Raw genomic sequence first — 24,161 nt, 5'->3', positions numbered from 1 at the left:
GTGGGGGGCTCTTAGAAAGAAGAGACTGAAACTATGCTGACAGAATTCCTGTGTCTGCCCAGCAGTAGGCTAAGGTGAATGGGCAGTAAACTAAAATCTATCAGATTACATCCATTTTGAGGGCAGGGTGGGTTTGATATTTTCTGTTCCTAAACAGCATTTAGCACCATGCCTTGCATGTAAGAAGCGTTCATTAAATATATTTCAATATTGATTTATTGATATTAACTTATACTATAGAAACAGTACTATTAATTATCACTGAATATGTGTTACTGGCTGTTTCTCTCTGAGCTTTTTAATAAAGCTTTCTCGCTCTATCTGGCAAGGTCAGCAAAAGCCCAGAAATGACTTACAAATGACACAATTCCAGTTTTTATATTCTTTTTGTCTTCCATATATGTCCAGTGTATTATAGAAAATCCATTGGTGGGGAAAATATTTCCCTATTAAAAATGATACATGAAAAGACTGTATTACAGGATAAGAAATATATTCATGTTTAATGTCAAATGACTGACAGATTTAATTCCAGCCTCCCTTTTTTGAGTGCGTACTGTACACCTGGCACTATGCTAGGGGCACAGTACAGACAGATGCATAGCAGTCCCATCCCTCAAGGAGTGTTTAATCTAATGAGGAAAATAAAGTATATAACAGTATGGGTCATAATAGAAATGAAAAACTTCAGTCAGTCCCTCAAAGGAGTGAGGGAGCCCCCATGACTGAGGGTTTGGGCAGACAGTAATTTCTTCCTCTAAATTAGTTGTATGAGAAGGATGAGAAGAAACTGGCTCTCCTTTTGTCTTGAGATGGGATTATATGCCTTCTCCTTTCCCCAAGATTTCTCTTCAGTTTTACCACTGAGAATCTTTCTACTGGTATGGGGCCTTAAAAGTTCTAGGCAGACTTTTCATCTTGATGTTTAGGTCTTTGCTACAAAAAATGGCCATTGGGCCTATATCACTTAGAACACATTAGATTACAAACAGCAAATACTCTGATCCTGTTGGTTCCATCAATGACGGTAGTCCTGGGTTCAGAAGCTGTGATCAGAGACTCAAAAACATCACCAAAGCATATCTTTTTCTGCCTATGCTTTCTCCATGTCTGCTTTATTTTCACCTGGCTGGACCTGGTGGTTGGAAGATGGCTGCCCAAAGTCCAGAGGTTCCTTGATTTTTTTTTTTTTTTTCCGTAAAATATGCTGGTGATATTCCTTCACATTTTTTCATTGTTTATATGCTCCTGGATTTCTTGAGTACATGCAGAAAGAGGAAGTTGCCTCTGAAGCTCTCGGAATATGAAAAAAATAAAAACTTTCCCCAAAGCCCCCAGCATTGTCCCAAATCGTGTCATGCACATTGCCAACCAATAACTGTAGCACGGAATGGGACTGTGCTGCTTTATTTAGGTTGGAATTTTGCTCATTTGCTTGGAATGGAACCGCATTCTCCAAGAGGCAGCCAGGCCAGGGATGTGATGCTAAGAAAGGGGGTAGGTGTTTACCTAGATAAGGAGTAGTAGACACAGGGGAGGTTGCCACAGGATCTGGCCAGGTGCAGGGTGTAGCCGTTGAGAACGTAATGGAAACCCTTACCCCCAAGCTACAATTGCCTTCTTCCGCTGGACAGCTCTGTTTGTAATAAAGTACAGTAATTGCATATTTGCAGCCGAGTCTATCTCCTTGTTTCCATGCAAATCTGGGCTCCAGTGGCTCCTTCTTGCCAGGTTGTTGCCCTCAAGGCGTTGGCTGCGTTTTTCAATTTGTTACTTTGGATATGTCTTCTTTCGTCACAGTGTTTCTTCCGCCTGGGGCTTACTGGTCTTTACTGCATTCACTGACCCAAAAGAGTAAAAACATTGGCTGCTATTGGAGAAAACCTTACTTTGACATCTGAATAGAATGAAATTGAGGATTAGTTATTTTGTCCTCTTCTTACTCCGTTTGGGTTTCTTCAGGCCAAGTTCAGTACTTGCGCCAAGACTGCGACTTTGTGACAGAACCTCTCTGGGCTGTCTCTGTAAAATGAAGGGACTGGCTTGATCCATTTACAAGAACTCGTCCTGCTGTGCGATTCGGTGGCCTCTTTTGGGATTCGGATGGGAAGAGAGGATTGTAGACGTGGACGCTTGAGTGAGTGGAGTGTTTGGGAACCTGAAGCCCACGTTGCTTTGTGTGGTTTGAGGAAGGTTTTGCCTCTTCTGCATTCCGCTCAGCAACGAATTTGACCAACCGTACCTACTCCAAAAGCTGACCGAGGTGGCCGGTCTCCTTCCCCACACACAGGCATCTTCCAAGCCGAGCCCTACGCAGCCTCCCAGGGCCGGAGCCTTCGGGCCAGGCCGAGTGTGGCATCCGGCGTCCAGCGCGGCTTGCTCGGGAACGGAAGCCTTTCAGGGCTCTGCGGCCTCGGGCTGGGTGGCCTGGGCAGTGGATCCAGATGCGCCCGCTGTAGCGTCTCCGCCGCTCCGCTTCGGGGCGGGAAGCCGGAGCAGGACGAGCCGGGGGAAGCGCCACGGTGACCGCCTACCCTCTCCCGGGGGCCCGACCAGGCGTCCTCCCGGGCGGCCTGGCCCTGCCTCGCTGGGTGTCTGCGCGTGCCTCCCACCCATCCCCGGCGGCTCCGACTCCGGCCCGCTTCACCCCACCGCGGGCTTTGTCCGCCAGCCGCGCGCCAGCCCCTCCCCGTTCCCGCAGGCTCCTCCCCGCCCCCTCGGCTGGCCCCACTTCCTCGGCGCAGGCGGCAGGAGCGGGCCGGGGACGAAGGGGTTAACCTGGGGCTCTTCCCGGCGCGGAGGGATACAGAGTCGAGCCGAGCGCGGTGCTGAGGCCGCCTCAGCGAAAAAAATGTCCGCCTGAGGAGACCCACAAGTTCTATTTGGGGGGACCGCCAGCCCGCCCCGGGAGGAAGGGGCGGCGAGGCCTGAGAGCTGCCTCCCCCGCCCGGATCCGAGAGCTCGCGCGGGGCAAAGTGAGCCGAACCTACGGGCCGTGCAAGGGAAAGCCCGAGCCCTCTCTCCCGGCCAAAGTGAACTTTAATCGGGGTGGTTGGATGCGGAGACGGGGCGGCAGGTAATTGCGGGCCGGCAAGCGGGAGGGGGACGCCGTTTCGGGGCTGGGGGTTGCGGAGCGCCGCCGCGTCCCTGCCGGAGCGGAGGCGCCCCCGGCCCGCGCCCCAACTCCGCGCCCCTTTGTACAGAGGCGAACTCGGGGTCCCCTCCAAGTTGGGGAGCGGAGTGGGGGCGGAGGCGAAGAGTCGCGGGCGGCCAGGCCCGCGGGCGGCGCGCTCGGCCTGCGCGCCCCGCTCAGCGCTCGGCTGGGGTTCCGGGGCGCGCGGGAGAGCGGGTTCTTCGGCTGCCGAGCCAGGCTCATTGTTAGGCAGGTCCGGGGCCGGCCGGCCGCGGGCAGGGCAGCAAAAGTGGGAGGAGGCCGAGCCGGGGGAGAAGGACGCTGGGCAAGAGCGGGGCTAGTTGTCGGTGTTTCTGTTTTCTTTTTAAAAACGCCCCTCGGACGCGCGCGGGGGGGATGTGCTTTCCGACCCCCGGGGCCCGCGGGGGACATCCGGGCGGCGGCGGCGGCCGCAGACGCGGGCCTGCGAGCGGCGCGTTCCCTGCAACTTGTCAGTTCTATTGTTGCCGAGCCAGAGAGTCACTTCGCTACTCCCCTCGCCGCCGCTCCGCTCGCTGGATGCCCAATCGCCCCTCATCCCCGCCCCTCGAGACCCCCGCCCCGGCCGGGCCCCGCGCGTCCGGCACCCCGCGGCTGCGCGGGGTAGGGGGCGCCGGGGAGGGGGCAGGGACGGGCTCGGAAACTTGCGGGAGAGGCGGCGAGTTGAGGGAGCCGCCGCGTAGCTCCCGGGCCGGGCCGAGAAACGCGTGGATTCACGGACCCGGCGCGGGCGCTGGGCTCTCCTGACCCCTGCCCGCGCGGCGGTGGGGAACGAGTAGGGTATTGGAAGTCAGCCCGGCGTTTTTCCTCTTCCTCTACGCCCCTCTCCATTCCCGTACACACTTTGGGCCTCGGTGGTCTCTCGCTGGTCTCTCGCTGAGCCTCTTTCCTCTGCCTTAGGACCTGCTAGAAGTGGCCGAAGATGAATCCCCAGCAGCAGCGCATGGCTGCTATAGGGACCGACAAGGAGCTGAGCGACCTGCTGGACTTCAGTGCGGTATGAGAGCTTTCTGCGGCATCTTGGGGTTCTGCTGAGGTTTACAGAAAAAGAAAGAAAGGGGGGAGAGCGACGTGGAGACTAAGCAGCGTGAACTCGCATCTGCTTTGAGCAGTAGTTCTCAGGGCTGGAGTCCAGCTCCCCCAAGTTGGACACCTGAACTTTGATGTAATGTCTAGACTTGCAGATTTAAAACTTCAATGCCAGAGGGGTCATTTGATTTAGCCAGTTAAAAGGAGAACAGCGTAATCTTGAGCTTTGGTTGAGTCATCCTCTGACCCTGATGATTATTAGGGATTTTGAACTTCATATGAAAAAAATTTTTTTCTTCGACACTCCTAATCATTTCCCTTTTCAAGATGTGGTATAGTTTATGGTACCTGAAAGATGTCAGTTATAGGAAAGCTAGTGAAGGGCTAGGATTCCCAGCCTTTTGGGTTGAACCGTTTTAATATAAATATATATGTACTTATACATGTGTATATGTGTGTGAACATATGCATATACAAGAAGTACATATGTGTATGTACATTAAAAATTTTCTTAACATGGAAAATAATTGAGTGACTTAAAAATACCAGCTGGCCCCACTGCCCTTATTTCTAATGCGTTGAATTCCTTTATTAACTGCTGGTACAAAGTGAAGATCATTGACAGAAACTTACCACCTAAATTTAATAATCTTAGAATCTCTCATGTAACTGACTGGGTTTTCAGAACAGAAAATAGCCAGTATTTCCAAATAGTGTGAGGAAATAATATCACTAAGTGTATTTGCTTTTCTGGGTCTGAGTGTATATATCCAATTTTATTTTAACTTCCCTCTGAAATACAGCAACTAATTGATGACTCTTGGTGAACTTTTGTTTGCAAGGAATCTAGAAGAATTTCACAACTAACAGATGCGTTTGGGTTATTTTGCAGATGTTTTCCCCACCTGTTAATAGTGGGAAAACCAGACCAACGACACTGGGAAGCAGTCAGTTCAGCGGATCAGGTAAGATCATGTCTAAAATCAGAAACTCATATTTTGGTGTTGTGATGTCTAGTTAAAACTATAAACAAAAACAAACAAGCCCCAAATGTGGGCTGTTCCTTTAAGGATCCATTGACATTTCTTCAAGAATTTCAATGTGAATTTAAAAAATTGTTCTCTTTTCTCTGAATTTTTAAATTGAAAATTATCTTGTTTGAGTGCAAGGGATTATAGCATGCCTCTGTATTTAGAAAAGTACCAAAAGAAAATGCTCTTTGGTCCATGTGTAGTATTTTTTTTATTGTTTATTTAAATATTTATATTTTAAAAATTTTCTAAATTTTAGCCCATTAATGTTATTAAACCTTTGGATTCTAAAGAATTGGTAAAATAATATTATTTAAAATATGCATATGAAAAGTGGAATTGAGTCAAGCAGTAACACTTATTTTAAAAGATGGCTATTCCTTTTGGAAGTCTTCAGGAAATTAACAATTTTGTGCACAGTTATTTAAAATGTTACAAATAAATGAATAGAAAGTTAGATGTACTTTCAAATAACACAGATGATTGAATTCTGTCCTACGTTAATGTTACATTAGGATGTTTAGAGTAAGTTAAATTAGATTCCTAGTTCTACACTAGTGCTTTCGTCCTCAAATTTACTTTCTGTATATTTATAACTACTCTTCTCCATTATTAACATTTATCCCATATTTTTTAAGTGTGCATTTTTGGTTTTTTTTACTTAGTTATACTCATGATTTAAAAAAAATAAACGTTCCAGAAGCAAGGTCCATTCTAGTGTACAAAAGCTATCATTTTCTGTTTAACTTAGATTTATTCCTTAGTGCTGGGAGAGGTAAAAAAAAAAAACAAAAAAAACAAAAGCCAAGACAGCAACATAAGAAAACCAGCTGTCAAATCTCTAGGCTGAAACTCAGTAATTCCTCTTTGACCGGTGCTTTTTTATTTCCCGTGGTAAAATGATAGTTGATTTCTTAAGATACTGTGGGAGCAAAACATCAGAAAAGAAGGTCAATTTCATAACCAATTTCACCTTTTATACCACTTTACATTAAAATAAGTTTCTATTTAAAAATCATACACTACCTTAATTTACTAAAATTCATTTTTAATGATGAAATTACAACTTAAGGGGAAAATATAGCATGTTGTTTAACATCTCAAATAAAAACATTTTGAATTTTAAATATCCTAAAGATTAATATTATCCTTAATCAAAAGGATATCATAAAATGTCAGCCAAACCCCAGCTCTTCTCCCACCTCTATCCATTTATTGGTAGTGGTTTGAAAATCATCGCTTTTTTGGGTTGAGGAGAGAAAATTATTAGTTAATATAGAAGAAGGCTATAGTCTCTTTCTTTACTACTGTTTTGAGTACATGTCAATTTTCGCAACTGATACATTCTCAGGAACTTTCAAATTTTCTTTGTCTAATACATAGTATATGCTTAGTATATTTCATTAAATGAATAGTGATATTGCTGTTTCAGACTGTTAGCTCTGACTTGAATTGTAGAAAATATATTTAACTGACATTCATTGATATCAAGGACATGAACTTCAGAAACTGGCTATTAGAAATACTTTCTGTTTTTAGAATAAGGGCAAATATATATTTTTTACTTTTTAAAATTAAGGTATGATTTATGTAGTCTAAAATTTAAAAAAAAGTTCAGTGAACTTTAACATGACATTGGAGCAGTTGTGGGTCCTTTCTGTAGTATGCATTATACAAAGAAAAAAATTATTTTTCTACATTGTAGAAGTGTTCATAATATTTGATTCTTTAGAGCAGGAAATTTTTAGCTTTAAAACTGTTAGGTTTTTTTATCCGTTGAAAATTTGAACTTAAATATTTATCTGCGTGGTTTGTTTTAAATTTCAGGAAAAAATTGTAATTAAAAAAAGCTGTGACCTCAGATAATCAGTGAATGGATTTAGATTTGGGGGGAAGGGAAAATAGCAAAGCAGTCATTTTATATGAAAGTATACTGGTAGATATGGTCCTATAGCCATTTCTTAACTTAAAGGAAATGTCTAAAAGAGGTTGGTATGGCAATATTGTTTTATTTGTGTATTTTATTGACACTTTAATAATCTTCTGACCTCATGTCAAAGGATATGTAATATGTCCTAATGCCTGATTATTTGCAGTGTATAAGGAGCTAAAGATCTGACTTTCCTTCTGAAGAGGTGACTTAAAGATTAGAGTTATCTTGTTTTTGAAGTAACATTTGCAAAATCCCAAGCCTTTTGCCTCATGAAAACTACAATTGTGTAGTATAATTTTCTTTATTGATTGTCCTTTTTGAGGATGACTTAATTTCAGTGTATGCTATAGTACGTGATGTTATTTTAAAATCTTATTCCTAAAGCGATATATAACTTGTATGATAGCCGACACTTTATCAAAAGTCTCAATGGAAAAGGCTAATGTGTATTTTCTATTACTTATTTGTCTTGAGGAATTTTTATAGTCATATTTTTTCATCAAGGGTGTTAATTTTCTTTGCATTATGATACAACTGTGAATTTGTCTGCTTGGTATGATAGAAGCTGTGAGGTATTCTTATGGTGACCTTGAGAGAGGGGTTTCTCTCTGTAGGAGTTAAAGGTGAGGCACTTTTGTAGGACAGTGTATAGGAGGAAAGCTTGTTGAAAGGATTGACAAACTGGAAATAGTTCTGGTGTTTAAATCCACTGTCCCGTCCAGCTTCAGGGATTGAGTATGGAGAATTAAATTGTGATATTGGATTTAATTTTTGGTAGTTTAAATGTTTACATGATATCTGAAAAATTTCCTTTGTTAGTTTTTGAATCCAAGTAACGAGATGTTGGAAGGGAGTGGGATAAATTTGTTTAGTAAGCCATCTATATATATTGAGTCTGTCTCTTATATTTCTATCTAGAGAGTTATTTTAACAAGCAAGTAAAGCTTTTAGTTTTCCTTGTTCAAATCAGACTTTTGTAACACTGTAGATTTCTTCTTGCTCAAGATTTTTGGAAAGAATTATAAGAACTATTTTCTAGCTCTTAATTTTTAAAAGGAATACAGTTTTTCACTTGGGGGGTATTTTCATATGCACATTTGGGATTTTTGAAAATATTGAATTTTCAAAAAATTTTCTGGGAGGCCAGAAAAATGAATTCTCATTAAATTACTCTTCAATATTTTTTTAAATTAAACTTTTTGTTTTGAGATAATGGTAGATTTATATGCAGTTGTAAGAAACAATACAGAGATCCCACTTTTACTTTAACATGTTTCCTGCAACGGTAACATCTTGTAAAACTGTGGTACGATATCACAACTAGGTTATTGACAGTGATATACTCAAGATACAGGAACAGTTCCATCATCACAAGGATTCCTGGTGTTTCCCTATTATAACTGTATCTACTTCTCAAGTAATTTCTTAAAAAAAGGGAAAGATTAGTAAATACCTACTCACTCAATTAAAATGGAGTAAGCTTTTCAAATTGCTATAGCATTATTTGAAATATCAAGAAAGAGAACACCAAAATTTTACCAATGTGTTTTTTAACCGAACTGTAATATAAGTAGGAATGGTAATTTTAAATAGAGGGGAAACTAGCTTTAGCTTTTTCACTTAAAGTATCGTAGAGTTATGAGTAGGATGTGTTTCATATTTTGTACCTATCAGTGTTGAAGTTTGTTAACTATAGTGTATAGTAATACACACTTAAATTTAGTAGTGTTATTTGGTTAACTGAACCATATTAGACATTTGCTTCTGGCGAGCTGTAGTGATGAATTAGAGTAACTGCAGAGTTAGCAGGCATATGAGGAAAAATATAATATTTTAGGATAAACATGGCCTACTGTTAAGTGGCTCATTTAATGTAGAAGTTAAGTAACAAAGGAGTCTTTTAGAGAAAACCTGTATATGAAAATACATTCTGGGAAAAAAAAATTAGAGACAAGAGTATAACCATGAGTACTGTGTGCTTTTCGGAGTAGTTCCTATAGTGCTCTTTTAAGTAGTCATGGCTTATAGTGGATTTGAAAACCAGTTTGATTAGGTCACAGTATTTTAGAGACTTGTTTATTATATACAGTGAGCCATACCTTTAATTAATTATTATTTCTGTCTGTTTTCGTTAACAATTTAAACATTTAAAATCATTTTCTTGGATAGGAAGATAAAGGTGAAGATACTCAACTTTAAATATAAACACAATTGTTTTCACATTTTAGATTTAATGGGCCTATTTACGATAATCTCTTATTAAAGCCAAATAGTCTTTTTTTGTTCTTGAACAATTGATACTCATGTCTGGAATGTCACTGCCTGCTTAGTGTTGTCAAAGACTTGGATAACTCTTGCCACAAGAGAGTAAAATAACACTATTAGAAAAGGTCTCCTGGGGAAAAAAAAAGGAGTTTCTGGACAGTGTGGAGGATGTCTTTTTTAAAAAAGTATTTAATAGGACTGCTTTTGGGTATTGCTTGAATGTGTTTTTTTGGATGGGAATGTTGAAATTACAAATCTAATGCTTTTGTGCTTAGGGAATAAAATGAAAAGAAGACAAACATTTAAATATATTAGTTCAAAAGACTTTCTGCTTTGTTAAATAGTTGAGCCATATTTATCTTAGATTTATCAGTTAACCACATATTTATTTAGTATTTACTTTGTGCAGGTTGTTATTCTACTAGCTTTTGGGAAGGTGGCAAATGGAGAAGGACATAGACCAAAAAAAGTGGAGGCATTTAATTATCTAGACAGGAAGATAAAATGTAAAAATGTGAGGTAAACTTGTATAACATAAAAAATGTCAACAACTGCACATTAATATAGGTTAAATTGAGTCCATAGAGTAAGAATGTGCTGAGGAGTGTGGGAACTGGCTTAAGGAAAACTCAAAAATGTTGGATTTAAAGTTGACTTTTAAAGGAGATATGAAAAATGAATTAGGGAAGAGAAGAACTGTCCTCCCAGTTGTGGAATAGCATGAAAAGAGACCCGGAAATGAGAGGCTTACTCCAAGGGCCTGTATGTACACAGTTCAGGGAAAGAGAAACTGATTTTTATTGATTACCACTCCTGCACTCCTTGAGTAGCTCATATTTATATACTGTTATCTGGAGCCAGACTGCATGGGTTCAAATCTAATCATTGCCATTTATTAGCTGGTGACCTTGGGTACGTATCTTAACCTCTCTGTGCTTCTATTTCTTAATCTGTAAAATAGGACTAATAATAGTAGCTGTCCTCATAGAGTTGTTATGAATGTTAACCGAGTTAATACAGGTAAAGCTCCAGGAACAGTATCTGGCACAGAGTGAACTGTGGTGGAGTGAATTGTTAGTGGTGAGGCAATAGAATAAGGAAAGCATTTACTTATTCAGGAGGCTATTGTGCTAATCTAAGGATGAACTGGTGAAGGTTTGGACTTGGTATTAGTATAGGAAGTAGGAAGGGAAAATAGGAAGTAAGAAGGAAAAATACCAGAAGAAAAGGATTGACAGAATTTGAAGGATTGGATTTCTGTATGTAAGAGAAATTACTTTTGCAGTTCTGGCATAATTGGAGAATATAGTGCTGGAGAAAAAAAAAATAAAGATGCTGGTATGTTTTGAGCATTTTAAATTTCACATGACTTGGGACTCTTGGCTAGCTTGGGGATTTATGAGCGAAGAGTGCTGCAAGATGAGTTAAAAATTTTGGTTAAAAAAAAGCTCTTTTCTGCCTATAAAATTAATACATAATCATCATTGAAAAGAAAATTGGAGAACAGAAAAAGCAACAAGGGGAAAAAGACACCCATTATTTTACTATACAGAGAAAATTGTTACATTTTGATTTATTTCCTTTTAGTCTTTTTTTCCTGTTCTATGTTTGCAAAGTTGAGAGCTTACTGATGGTTTCATTTCATGTCCTGCTTTTTTATTTCACTTGATGTTATGAGCATTTTCTCATGTTCTTAAAGGTTCTTCATAAGCTCCATTTAAAATTATTGTATGGTATTATTACATGGGATGAATATAGCATAACTTATCAAATCAGTTATCTTAACTGCTTGACGTTTAGAGATTTTGTTTGTTGATTTGCTTTTTGTTATTATAAAAATATGATAGTGAATACCTTTTTGTACATGCATATATTTTTATCTACACTTCAATTTCCTTTGGATAGGAGATGTAGATTTTGGTTTTTGTTCCTACAAGTTATAATTAAAACTAAGTGAGTGAATGAATACCCTTAGGGAAATGAACTCAGAGGGAGATAAATGATCAGGTCAAGAATTGATGTTAATGGTGGAGTTAGATGTATAGAATTAGTGACTTTGGTTGATTATTTAATGTAAAAATACAAATTTTTATTTATGGATGGAGTGTTTGATGACATTTGGTGCAGATTTGTATTTGTGTGTAATTTGGTTGTCTGTTGACTGGAGGGAATTCCTGTCATTCTTTGACCTGTGCTTATTGAAATGGAGTGGAATCTAGTTGGAGTCGATCAGTGAGAGAGCCCTTGAATTCTTGACTTTTTATAAGAGAGGTAGTATAGTGCAGTGGGAAGAATTGGGCTCAGGAGCCAGATGACTAGATTGGAACAGTGCTTTGCAACTTATTAGCTGGGTGGCCCTAGGCAAGTCATTTAAATGATCTGAGCATACTTTTCTCCTTTAGGAAGAGTGGATGATAATGCTTACCTTCAGAATCCTGATGAGGATCGAGTAAGATTATCTCTGTATATTGTCTGCTACACTGTAGATGCAAAAATTGTAGCTGCCTATGGCACCCTCTTAAGTAATACTAATGTAATATTATTATTAATAGTAATAATTATAACCAGTATTATAGCCAGTGTTTATTGAACTATTATCATATGCTAGGTGCTATGCTAAGCTATTTATAGGCATTACCTCATTTTACTTTAGATAAAATGTGATGTTTTATGGAGGTGGGGAGGGTGAGGAAATGCCCCCCAAGGGCAACATGTCAGAGTTGCTTTCTAGTGCCAAAATCAGGCTGAAGAATAGTTTTGAAAGGTCATTAGGTACCTAATAACCTTACCTTTATTTTTTGTAGCTCATTTCTTCTTAATACTATTATTTTGTGGACTACATGTTATATAGTGCAGAATGGTAAACAGAAATGTGTACACCTTTTGAAAACCCTCTTTCATGTTTAGGCATCGCCACTTGGATGTAGTGTTTTCTCTATATTGCTCTCCAGCTGCTTGAAAATTTTCCTCTCTAGAATGAAGTGTAGTCTAAATAAATAAATTAAATAAAAATGATGTGACCTGAGAGGATAGAATAGCTGGGAGACAGGTTGGAGAGAATGAATCTCTAGGGTAGAGCTTCTCCACTTTTTTCTTAATGGCAGGGAAGGAGCATAAACTCCCCTGGGAGCCTGAAGCAACACATTGTAAGTGAGCAGAAGAAATCTTATCTTAAAAATCTGCATGTGCATTTTACTTTCTACTCCCTAGCACAAACATATTTGTTGTAATAGAAATATGTTTTAATTAATCATTAAGTAAAACTGAAGTTCTAGGAAAATGCATTGAGTTTAGCTTGTGACATTGCCTTCCTCCTGTTTTCCTTTGTATCTTTGGGGGTAGAGGCCAGGGTGGAGTGGGATGCAGTCCTATACTATCCTTTCTTTAGTGAGAAGACCAGCCTTAGAGTATATCTTCTTTGGCTGTCTTTATCCTCGATCTTTTCTTGCTCCTACAAAAATCTATGAAAAGGGAATGTTACATTGGGGGAGGGGGATGGTTTTGGTAGGGAGCAAATTGTTATTCCGTAAGCTGAAGCACAGAGAAATTTGTTGGTAATATATATAGCTGTCATTTGAACTTCTGTTTTCTTTTTCTATCCAGATCATCCTGTGATTTTTTCACATACCCCTGACTTGTATGTTTTTACAGGGAGAGCTTTGATTTTTTGTTCCATGTTTAAAATGTGCTCTCATGTGTTCCAGGTTAAAAATGTGCTCTCATGTGTTCCAGGTTAAAAATGTGCTCTCATGTGTTCCAGGTTAAAAATGTGCTCTCATAAAGACCATGGTGAGTCATCCAAGCTACTATAAGCTGATTGGGGACTTAAAGATCACATTTAAAGATCACACAGAAATGAAAACAGATTAAGGGTTGGTTACTAATTTTTATTGCATTGGACAGTGACTCAGGGATGAAACCTTCAAAATAAAATAAAAAAACAATTTGAGATAAGGCACCGGACAGAAAATACTACCTTTTTTAAAAAAAAAAACCCACTACTATACCTTATTTTTGGTTATTAAAAATGAAGAAAGCTGGCCCAAGATGTCATTTTCTCAGATCTGTTTTAGGTGTTATGAAAGTGCCTGAATTTGAACTGAGGGAATACTCTGAATTTGAAAAATTATTCCAGTTACTCAAAGGAAGTCTTTCTGGAATTAGCCTCCCTCAGAAGTTGTTCACTTGTTTTCTTCTGGTGGTTTTGCCAGTGAGCCATTGTGAGGCTTTAAAATGAGCAGGATCAACTCATGATGACTCTTGCACCACTTCACTGGTGGTTAATGTAGAGAGCACAGGTTGAACTTAATCTGATCACACAACTCTAATCAATGAGCATATGTGCTGCTGCTCTCAGCAAGAGTTGTGAGTTAGTGGTGGGACACCATGGGGATCCCTGCTTGGAGGGAATTACAGGCATCCAGCCTCTCTGTTCTGAGGCGTTTGTTGTTTTGAGATTGTTGGGAATAAAAAAAAGGTTTACTATGCTACTGGAGAGGAAAAAATGCTAGGCTCACTTTGAACTTACGGAAGAAGCATGATTTGGCCGCAGGTTAGTTTAGAGAATCCGAGTTTATATGGGCATTCATAAACAAGGGATGAAAATCATTGAGTTCTCCTGAGTTAGGAGGTCCTCTTAGATTTTTGCTATTTGGAAACCCTACTGTATCCAGCTGACTTTGACATACTTAGGTTTTGGAAAATGTTTTTCAGTGTTGGTCCCAATTTGGAATAAAGTTAAAGGGGCAAGATGATGCGTGTTGAATCTCTTGGTGGCAACTTACAGGCAGCTTGAATTGATTATGCTTTTCCAACTAGGCAAGTAATTAGATCCACTTTAAGACTTTATTAAATATCCTAAGTGTCTCTTATTTAAGCATCAGCTAGTTCTTTTTATTTTAGGTGATAGCACAGTTTATTTATTGTATGTCAAGACCACCTTTTTACTTGCCAAAGGTCCACAATTAGTGATCTGCCATTCTGAAATCGGAAAAGATCTGAATCAAATTTTTTCCTTTAAATTCAGCATAAACTATTTTAGTGGCAAGACTCGATCTTATCTGAAGGGAGGCCATTGACATTTCCTATTTTTGTAGTTACTGTATGATTACCAGGTGCTGGGGGTGATTTGTATGATATGGTATGTATACTGTATTTCTTTTCTAAAATCTGAAAAATGGAATTCTAAAACCCACCCGGCCCCATGGATTTCCGAAAAGGTATTATAGACCTCCCTTTGTGTGTGTGTGTGTGTGTGTGTGTGTGTGTGTGTGAATCTCCCCCACCCCCTCCCGCCTGTTGTTGTTTTCAACTCAGAATAAGAATTTCTCTTTTGGACTAAAAGTCTAGGCTAGAGACAATTATTTTAAATACAGAAAAAAATTGTGGTGGACTTGTTAATATAAAGGAAATTCTTCTTGGAATACAGTATAAGCTTTTCGGACTGAGCTGTGTGGTTTGAGAAGTTTGCCCTATACGTTGTTTTAGGAAGTCAGTTTTGATTTTGAGGAGGTATAAGCTTTTTTTTTTTTTTTTTTTTTAAATTTTATTTTATTTATTTATGGCTGTGTTGGGTCTTCGTTTCTGTGCTAGGGCTTCCGCTAGTTGCGGCGAGCGGGGGCCACTCTTCATCGCGGTGCGCGGACCTCTCACTATCGCGGCCTCTCTCGTTGCGGAGCACAGGCTCCAGACGTGCAGGCTCAGTAGTTGTGGCTCACGGGCCTAGTTGCTCCGCGGCATGTGGGATCTTCCCAGACCAGGGCTCGAACCCGTATCCCCTGCATTGGCAGGCAGACTCTCAACCAGTGCGCCACCAGGGAAGCCCCAAGGTATAAGCTTTTCATCTTTTGGGCCAAGGAGTATAGTGATATTTCCCTGGTCATTTTGCATGGAAATTTTCAGGATGCTAACATATATTTACATAAATATATAAAACCAAGTAAGAAATAATTATGTATATATACATATATAAAAAGTCAGCAGCATGTGATTACCTCCAAGATAAAGCCTCAACCTTGACCCTTATCCAAATTTAACTGTGTGAGAGCAAACAGAAGAAAATCCTACAAGTCATATTCATGAAGAAAAGGAGGAGCTAAGATTTGGTTTCATAGAGGACAGACAACAAAACCAGTCTTTGGTAATTTTATTCTCTACTTTTATATCGGTTAAAAGTTTTCATGGGTTAGTAGCATGATGTTTATTCCTGCAGTATACTCATTAAAGGTATCTTCATTAAAAGCAAATTGTGATTCTAATGAGTGTATGAAATTTTCCTCAGGAGCCTGTCATCGGCTCAGTCCCATTACTGTTTAATATAACTATGAAAGTAGCAATGAAGTGAGTGTGTAATAAACTAGTCTTTGTGTATCTGTTTTGAGAGGCAGGTCAATTGGCTATACTGACTTTTCTGGTTCCCTTGTAAACCTGTTCCCTGTTCATTACCAGTGTTACTGTCTGAAGAATCATTATATAATATTGAATAATTAAATCCACATAAAGTTTGTAGAGGTTTGAAATTCCCTGCTGTGGGAACACAGAACAGGCCATACAGCCAGGGTCTGTCTTGCCTTCATACTTTATATAACATCTCTTGTCGAACTTCAGAGTATTGCCAGAGTGGGTAGACTCTGAGACTTGCTGAACAAGTTGTAGAGCAGTGGGACTTTGCCCAGTGAATGATTGGGGGAATGGGAGGAGTCTTATTATTTTAAAAAAATCAATAATGATAAATGTACTTCATAAATATTTAGTCATTCACTATTTAGTCCATAATTCTTGTAGGAAGTTGGTAATTGTTCATTTTACAGAGGAAATAGAGAAATCAACAGTGATACACATTTGCCTGTGGTTTCTTATTGCCCCTCAGAAGTAGCACACTGATCAGTCATAGCTGCACCTGCCCTGATACCAATCTACACCAGAGTACGGTTTGTCATGAGGAGGAATTTAATATCTCCAGAAATCTTTAAAATTTTTTGTTGTAACTGGAGGCTTAAATGGTGCCATGCTGATAATCTCCAAAAGAAAGTGCTTCAAGATTTATTTATTGTTAAAAAAGAAAACAGAATAATCAATAGCCTCCATAAAATAAAACTTTTTTTGTTGGTATTACAAGATATTAGATATAGACAACTACAGTCCGAAATGTCTTTAGGAGAGTATAATTCTTTTTGTGTGTGGTCTTCTTTTATTGTTTAGCTGTCATCAGAATTTGTGCCTTGGGAGGAAGATGAAATTTGATAGTTGTAAGATATTGGAATATTCACAACTATTATTTAGTTGAGGCCATAGAAAAGAATGGTTGTTTCATGGTGTGGAAAATTCATTATTTTCACTTCCCCCTTTTCAAAGATTTCGTGTTTGTTTAGTTATAAAGGCAAGTAAAAGCAGATGGAAAATAGTTATTCCAAGGGTAGTTTAAAAGTGTTATTAAACATATAGAAGAGGTTTTAATGGAAGTTGTTAAAATTTAATTTTGGCAACAGACTTTTCAGTGCAGTAAAATGAAAAGATTTATTTGAGAGGGTGCTTATTAGTCCATCTTGTATTATTATTTATTTAAAGTAGACTGGGCTTTCATTTTGTTGAAGAGCATCAGTAGGCATTTGAGAGAACACACTAATGCGCTGTTGTTTTTTTATTGGTCTGTGTAGAATGGTTTGTTTACTTTAAGGTGGTGGAGAACAGAGAGAGACACATTGTGGTATGCTGGAAAGAGGAGGGGTTTGGAGTCACAAAGTTTTGGTTCATTGTTGGCTTTATCATTTACCAGATTTGTGATCCTACGGCAGTATGTTAACTTCTCTGAGTGTTTATCTCACATCTAAAATGAGAATAAAAATACTGCCTAAGGGGTTGTGATAGTCATCAAATTAAACAATTTTTAAGGAAATTATTTCTAAAATGTGGAGGTTTGTGATTCTGTACGAATATCAGTTGTCTTATGTTAGGTGGCATAGCAACTCTTGAAGGGATTCCAAGTTCACAAGTTGTGGAACGAGTGACTATTCATGCAAAACTCATACATTTCCAACAGTCAATTATTGAAGATTAAATCAGGTGGTTGAGAGGGGCAATAGCTTAAGGAACCCCTTATAGTTGGTAATCCTCAAAATTTCAGAATTCTTCAAATGAGTTCTTTCTCTTTTTGGTTAGATGAGGGAAGTTAAAGCAATAAAATAAACTCTGTTAATTATATCTCAAACCATAGAGCCCCCAAATTAGTACCTTTGAGTCCTATATTCCCACCTTAGTTTTATTTTTTATTTATTTTTATTTATTTTTAAAATATTTATTTGGCTGCATCGGGTCTTAGTGGCGGCCCGGGGGATCTTTTGTTGTGGTGGGCGGGCTCTTCGTTGTGGCTCACAGACTTCTCTCTAGTTGTGGCACACAGGCTCTAGAGCGCAGGCTTAGTAATTGCGGTGCGCAGGCTTAGTTGCCCCGCGGCATGTGGGATATTAGTTCCCCGACCAGGGATCGAACCCGAGTCCCCTGAATTGGAAGGTGGATTCTTAACCGCTGGACCACCAGGGAAGTCCCCTCAGCTTAACTTTAAATGCTTGTTGAGGATCTGTTGTAGTAACAAGGTTAACCACAGGCTTAAGTAGGGTGACAGTTGAGTAGTTCTTAGGAAAGTTTTTGCTTTGTTTGATGAGCAGTAATCTGAACAAAACTTTAGTGTCAGTAAGAGTTAACCTTTTGAAGATTTTAAAGTACTGGACGTGGTGGCCTTGATATACTCCTGAGTGAGGATGAGAGGGTGCAAGGATGAGGTTGGGAAATGCAAGTGGAACTCTCATCTGCTATATGCCTCTGCTGGAAGCAGGAAGGGTTGACTTAGTCTTATCCATAAATAACAAGGTATCAGGGCTGGGGCTGTGTGCTGGTGCTACTGTTGCCAGGTTCTTTGTGATTAGGGAAGATGAGGGCTTTCCCAGGTCCCAGTGCTGCCCCTTTCCAATTAGTGTGCTTGTCTGGGTATATAAAACACCTAGGTCACCTTTTATTGGGAAATATTGAGGTTTTTACTGACTCCATGTATGTATGTGTTTATGGGATTGTATTGTTTAGAACTTTTCACTTTGTTTTAAAGAAGGAAATCAGCAAATTCAAACTTCGTGGAACCCAGAGCCAGTGCCGCTATTGGGGTGGTTTTGATGGAGGCCTGTGGACTGGTAGGCTCCATTGGAGGTATTTGCTGATTGTTCTTTAGGATAAGACAATGACTGGGTTTAGGATTATAGGATGATTTGACAGTCACTTGACAAGAGTCAAGAAAGTTCTGGGGTCTTCTGATTGTAATAATTCCTAATGCCCTCTTGAAGATCGTTATTAAATTGCAGTGACATGAGAGTAGATGGTAGGTGAAACAGAAAAACTAAGGACCTTGGAAATGGATAGCTAGGGTTCCTGAATATAATTTCTAAGAACCCTGGGGCCAGGTGAAGTAGCTTATTTTTCTTTCATAGGTAATTGATGGCTTCTGCATTCTTGCTGCTACTGCTGTAATCTGTTACTTCACCACTGGACATTGTAGTAGTCTTCTTACTTGGCCTCCTTGCTGCCATTTGCTCTCTTTTCCAATCTGTCTTAGTCTGCACAGGCTGCCATAACAAAATACCACAGACTGGGTGGCTTAAACAACAGCAACTTATTTTCCAACAGTTCTGGAGGCTGGAAGTCTAAGATCAGGGTACCAGCGTTGTCAGGTTCTGATGTCAACTCTTCCTGGCTTACAGGCTGCCTTTTTGCTGTGTTCTCACATAGCCTTTCCTCAGTGTGTGAGTGAGAGGGGATAAGGGAGAGAGAACTCTCTGGTGTCCTTTCTTATAAGGGCACTAATGCCATCACAGGGGCCCCAACCTCATGACCTCATTTAACCCTAATTACCCATCAAAGGCCTCATCTCCAAATATTGGCTTCAGTAGATGAATTTTGGGGGGGACCCAAATGTTTAGTCCAAAACACAATCCTCATATCTTTAAAACGTCTTTCTCCTGTGGTTTGTCTCAGAGTCTACATGTGTTCCCTATTGGCTATCAAAACAAAAAGAAGTCCCACCTTGGCATTTAAGTTCTTTAATAATCTGTTAGGAACTTACTTTAGCCAGTTTTATACTCACTACTCCCCAGTCTGAATTGTATGGTTCAGTCGCACTGTTCTTTACCTGACCTCTTGCCTCTAGTTATTCTTTTCTTACAAACTGGAATACTTACTTGCCATTTTTGTGCCATTTGAGCCCCCTTTCCTTTATGAAATCTTTCCCAGCCATTTCAGGTCATAATTTTGTAAAAATATGGCTTCCAGATATTTAAAGGACTCTCTGGTAAAGGAAAGTACTTGTTCTTGTTTGCTCCTGAAGGCAAGGCTAAAGCCAATAAGGCAGTTATGGCCAGCAGATTTTGAGTCCAGCCAGTTATTGTAGCTGGACAGCTAATGGGTTAACACTGTAAAGTTTAAAAGAAGACTGAAGCCTGCTTCTTGTGAATACTGAACAAAGGATTTCTGTTTTAGAATACTCTCATTTAAAATATATATAGATATAGATATATGTATTTATATATATATATCTTAGATTGTATGTTTTCTGAAAGCAAAGATAGTGTTTTACACTTGTATTTCTGCAAAGTACCCTACTTTAAGGTCAAACACCTGGTGAATGACTATATTTAGGTTTGGGGATGTGTGATAGATTGCTGGAAAGAAAGATTAAATTCCCTAAATTAAATTTCTTAGATTAAATATCCTAAATTGCATTTTTATTTCCTAATATCAGCTGCATGGTGAAGTTTTAAGGAAGCACTGATTGTGCTAATTGTGTGTATTAGCTGTCTGGAGACCTGTGGTGTTCATTTATTAGAATGTTCCACCTGTCCTCGTATTTCTTCTGAAAAGATCTTTGTGCATCCAAGACCCCACATTTAAACATCAAGGATGAGCAGGAAGTGGCCAAGTGGTAAAGCCACTGAGGTTGTATGTGAATACAGCTGCCTCTCCTGAACCACAGCTAGCCCTAGCTCTGAAGAGCAAACTCTTCCATAGTGTTTTCTTTTCACAGGCTGTGTGCCATTTTTGTTCTTTAGTAACGTCATATTGTGGGGAGGATGACTTGTCTGATACTGGCCTTGATTGGGTAGAGGAGCTCTGTTGTATGAGGGCCGTAGGAACCATTTTACCACAGTTTGGAAACCACTAGATGGCCAAAACCTTGGAAGTGATACTTTTCCTACAGTAACCTAGATTTTTGCCAGTTGGGTTAAACCACAGAAGAAGAGAGGTTATATGGTCTAGCATTATAATAGATGTGGGGAAACATCTATAAGAGCAGAAAAAGATAATCTTATTTAATGGAACTGAGTCTATTCACCTGCTTAATTTCTGGTGGAAGGGTGAACCATCATCTTTTATTTAATGCTTCTAAAATCATCCTCAGATTTTTGGGCCAAAAGCTGCTTTTGTCGACTGTAGAAAATACGTTGTCTTTGTATTTTGAAATTGGGTTGCAAATCTCAACACGAAGTCTTTGGAAATTGTATTTTTTATCTTTTCTTTTTCTTAAGCCAGGAATTGAGTTGACCCTTGTATGTGGAATTTGGAAAAATTTTGTTTTGAGGGAAACATTAATTGAAAGTTAAGGAGTTTTGTTAGGAGAGATCTAGGGGTATATCAATTTGGAGATGTGACCTTTGTGATAAAGATGATAAAAATTCTCATCTCAGTAATCTACCTCAGAACAAACATTGTCCATTGTAAGCTTCTCACTGACTTAAGACCACTTTATCTGAGATAGTGGCTGCTAGACTCTCAGTTCTTATATAGCTTACCCTGGAAATGTATAGAATATATTGCCTTGTGTAGTTTAACAGATTGTTTATTTCAAACAGCAACTTTCATTGCTTGGAAACCTGCAGATTTCTGAGATGCCACCTTTACCGCCTAAGATTGATTTTTAGCTCTCTGAAAGTGCCCATTTGATCCCTGTGAAAGGAGCAGGTTTGTGTTTATTCAGTGAGTCAAAGATGAGGTAATTGGTATTTTTATGATTTGAATGGAGGCTTTGTATTTTTGAATTTTGTGAAACAAAGCTGTGTTTGTAAACACATTTCAAAAATATAAATGACACTTTTTGGTGAAGATGTTCACTGAATAGCAAGAAAGTTCAGAAAAAAAGGAGCTTTTGTTAACATTTAATAATAATCTAACTGTTTTGATTGACTATCTCGTTGATGTTTAAAGAGTACCTAATTTTTAGAACTTTTTGTATTGCAAATAATCCTCAGACTGGGTTGCGGTAGGAAAATATTTTTTTGGTATCCAATATTCCTATACTAGCTTGGAGTTTTCAACTGTTATCTTGGTTTAGAAGAATGTATCATAAGCAGTGCATTTCGATATAAAAATCGTCTTGGGAAGCTCTAGGAAAGCATTTGTTTAGTGTTCCGATGTAAGATGAACAAGTTGCTGTGATATTGGACCAATAACATAGGAATATTTTGGTATGGCTCAGCTGGTTTAGATGTAAATAAACGGTGTAAAAGGGTTCAGGCAAAATCCAAAGTGGGTCTTCAGAGATTGTAAAAAGAAGCGGTTAATTTTATACTCCCCTCCAATTTCTTCTTCTTTTAAAGGCTTGTTGGCTTTTGAATGAAGTTGTCTGTTCTATTATGGAAGTGTTGTTTCCAGAGGAAGTGTATTTTTATCTATTTGTAGTGGTTTTCACTAACCTAGGTGACACTGGAGGGGAAAGTGTTAAATTTTAAATTAATTTTGAAAGCCTATATGTAAGTGCTGAAAATGTTTTCTTCTGTTAACTATTTTTGAAAAATTATAAAAATACAAGCCAAAGCTAAAAGAAATCTGAATAGCATAGAAAGCTATATGGTGAAAAACAAAAGTTCTTCTCGTCATTACTTCCTGTTCCCCATTTCCACTCCCTTGGCAGAGATTTACGCTGTTCAGTTTCTTCTCAGAGTTTTTCATGCATATGCAAGCGGTACCTAGCTCTTTGTTTTTTTTGAAATATGTGAAACGTTTCTTTTTTTTTTAAATTTATTTTATTTATTTATTTTTGGCTGTGTTGGGTCTTCATTTCTGTGCAAGGGCTTTCTCCAGTTGCGGTGAGCAGGGGCCCCTCTTCATCGCGGTGCGCGGGCCTCTCACTGTCGTGGCCTCTCCTGTTGCGGAGCACAGGCTCCAGACGCGCAGGCTCAGTAGTTGTGGCTCACGGGCCCAGTCGCTCCGCGGCATGTGGGACCCTCCCAGACCAGGGCTCGAACCCGTTTCCCCTGCATTGGCAGGCAGACTCTTTAACCACTGCGCCACCAGGGAAGCCCCTAGCTCTTGTTTTTACACAATAGGGAACAACAGTTCTGCAACTTAACCTTTTCACTTAACAAGAGAGAGTGAGTAGGGGATCACTATATAAAGGGCATTCTTGAGCCCGTATTTATTTTACTAGGATATTTTGATTTCCTAAAATATGTGTAATGATTTGACCTGTTATAGAAAGTGACATAATTGTACAATACATATGACTTAATGAAGCTAAAAACCCTTTAGAAAACAAGCAGTTAGTTTTATTGTAATAGAAACATTCAATAAGATATTAGTTCTTTATGTATAGGCCTTGTGCACAGGGCACGCTTTTACATGAATTATTTAACATAATCTTTATAATAACTCTTTGAGGCAGATTTAGTTTTACTCCCTTTTTTTTTGCAGATGAGGAAACAGGCTTAGGTGGTTGAGTAACAGCTACTAAGTGGTGGAATCAGATTTCAAAGGTGATCCATACAATTATGCAGCACTAGCTAGTTATTCAGATTATTTAAAGAAAAACTAGTCTCATGGACAGTTGTGTAATATCCTGTTATCAAATACCACAGTTATTTAATATCAAAATTTGGTGAAGTCATCATTGTTAAAATGTGTTTGGTGGAGGGATTGGCTCTTCCTTGATTCTAAACCCAACAATGTATTAACATCACCTGGGGAGCTTTTAACATATGCCCATTCCTGGATCCTGAGGAAATACCCTTCTAATACCAGTTTGTTGAGTGATTTTTTTTTTTTAATCATGAATGTGTTGAAGTTTTATTAAATGCTTTCTTTGAATCCATTGATATCATCAGATGGATTTCCTCCTTTGTTCTGTTCATGTAATAAATAACACTAATTGATTTTTGAATGCTAAATCAAGTTTGTTTCTGGAATAAATTCTACCTAGTCATAATGTATCATTTTCATATTACTGAATTTAATTTGTTAATATTTTGTTAAGGATTTTTATATCTGTATTTATGATGGATAGTGAGCTGTAAATTCTTTTCTTCTTTTGGGTCTGTGTCTTTTGTTTTGTCATCAGTCACGCTGGGCTCATCTAATGAATTAGGAAGTGTTCCCTTGCTCCTCTTCTATTTTCTGAGAGTGTGTAGAAGTGGTGTTGTCTTCCTTAGACATATAACAATTCAGCAGTGAGACCTTCTAGGCCTAGTGTTTTCTATATAAGAAGGTTCTAAATTGTAATTAATTTCTTTAGTTGATTTAAGGCCATTCAGGTTTTCTGTTTCTTCTTGAATCAATTTTTGTAATGTGTGTCTTTCAAGGAATTTGTCCATTTCATTTGTTATTGAATTTATTGGCCTAACACTATTCATTTTTTTTCAGATAAAATATTATAGGTTTATTTAAAACTTAATTCTTTAGTATACAAAATACAAATTCCACA

At 38.9% G+C, this 24,161-nt stretch overlaps 1 protein-coding gene across 4 annotated transcripts in view; it reads left to right on the top strand.

Moving 5' to 3' along the window:
* Positions 1-2,770: 2,770 nt before the first annotated feature.
* TCF12 (transcription factor 12) overlaps positions 2,771-24,161 on the top strand; it is a 375,328-nt gene continuing 353,937 nt past the window's right edge. For 2 of the 4 annotated variants that reach the window (XM_057542293.1, XM_007194942.2), the window contains exons 1-3: positions 2,774-3,076; positions 4,073-4,169; positions 5,094-5,166. In XM_057542293.1, the coding sequence (XP_057398276.1) occupies positions 4,095-4,169; positions 5,094-5,166 (148 nt within the window). In that variant the 5' untranslated portion in view covers positions 2,774-3,076; positions 4,073-4,094. Of the gene's footprint in view, positions 3,077-4,072; positions 4,170-5,093; positions 5,167-24,161 lie in introns of all 4 variants that reach the window. The other 2 variants (XM_057542292.1, XM_007194944.2) reach the window with 2 other exon arrangements.

Source organism: Balaenoptera acutorostrata, chromosome 3 (genome assembly GCF_949987535.1).
Source record: "Balaenoptera acutorostrata chromosome 3, mBalAcu1.1, whole genome shotgun sequence".
Lineage (NCBI taxonomy): Eukaryota > Metazoa > Chordata > Mammalia > Artiodactyla > Balaenopteridae > Balaenoptera > Balaenoptera acutorostrata.
The sequence above is the reverse complement of the archived record's forward strand: the minus strand, read 5'-3'. Positions and strand labels throughout refer to the sequence as shown.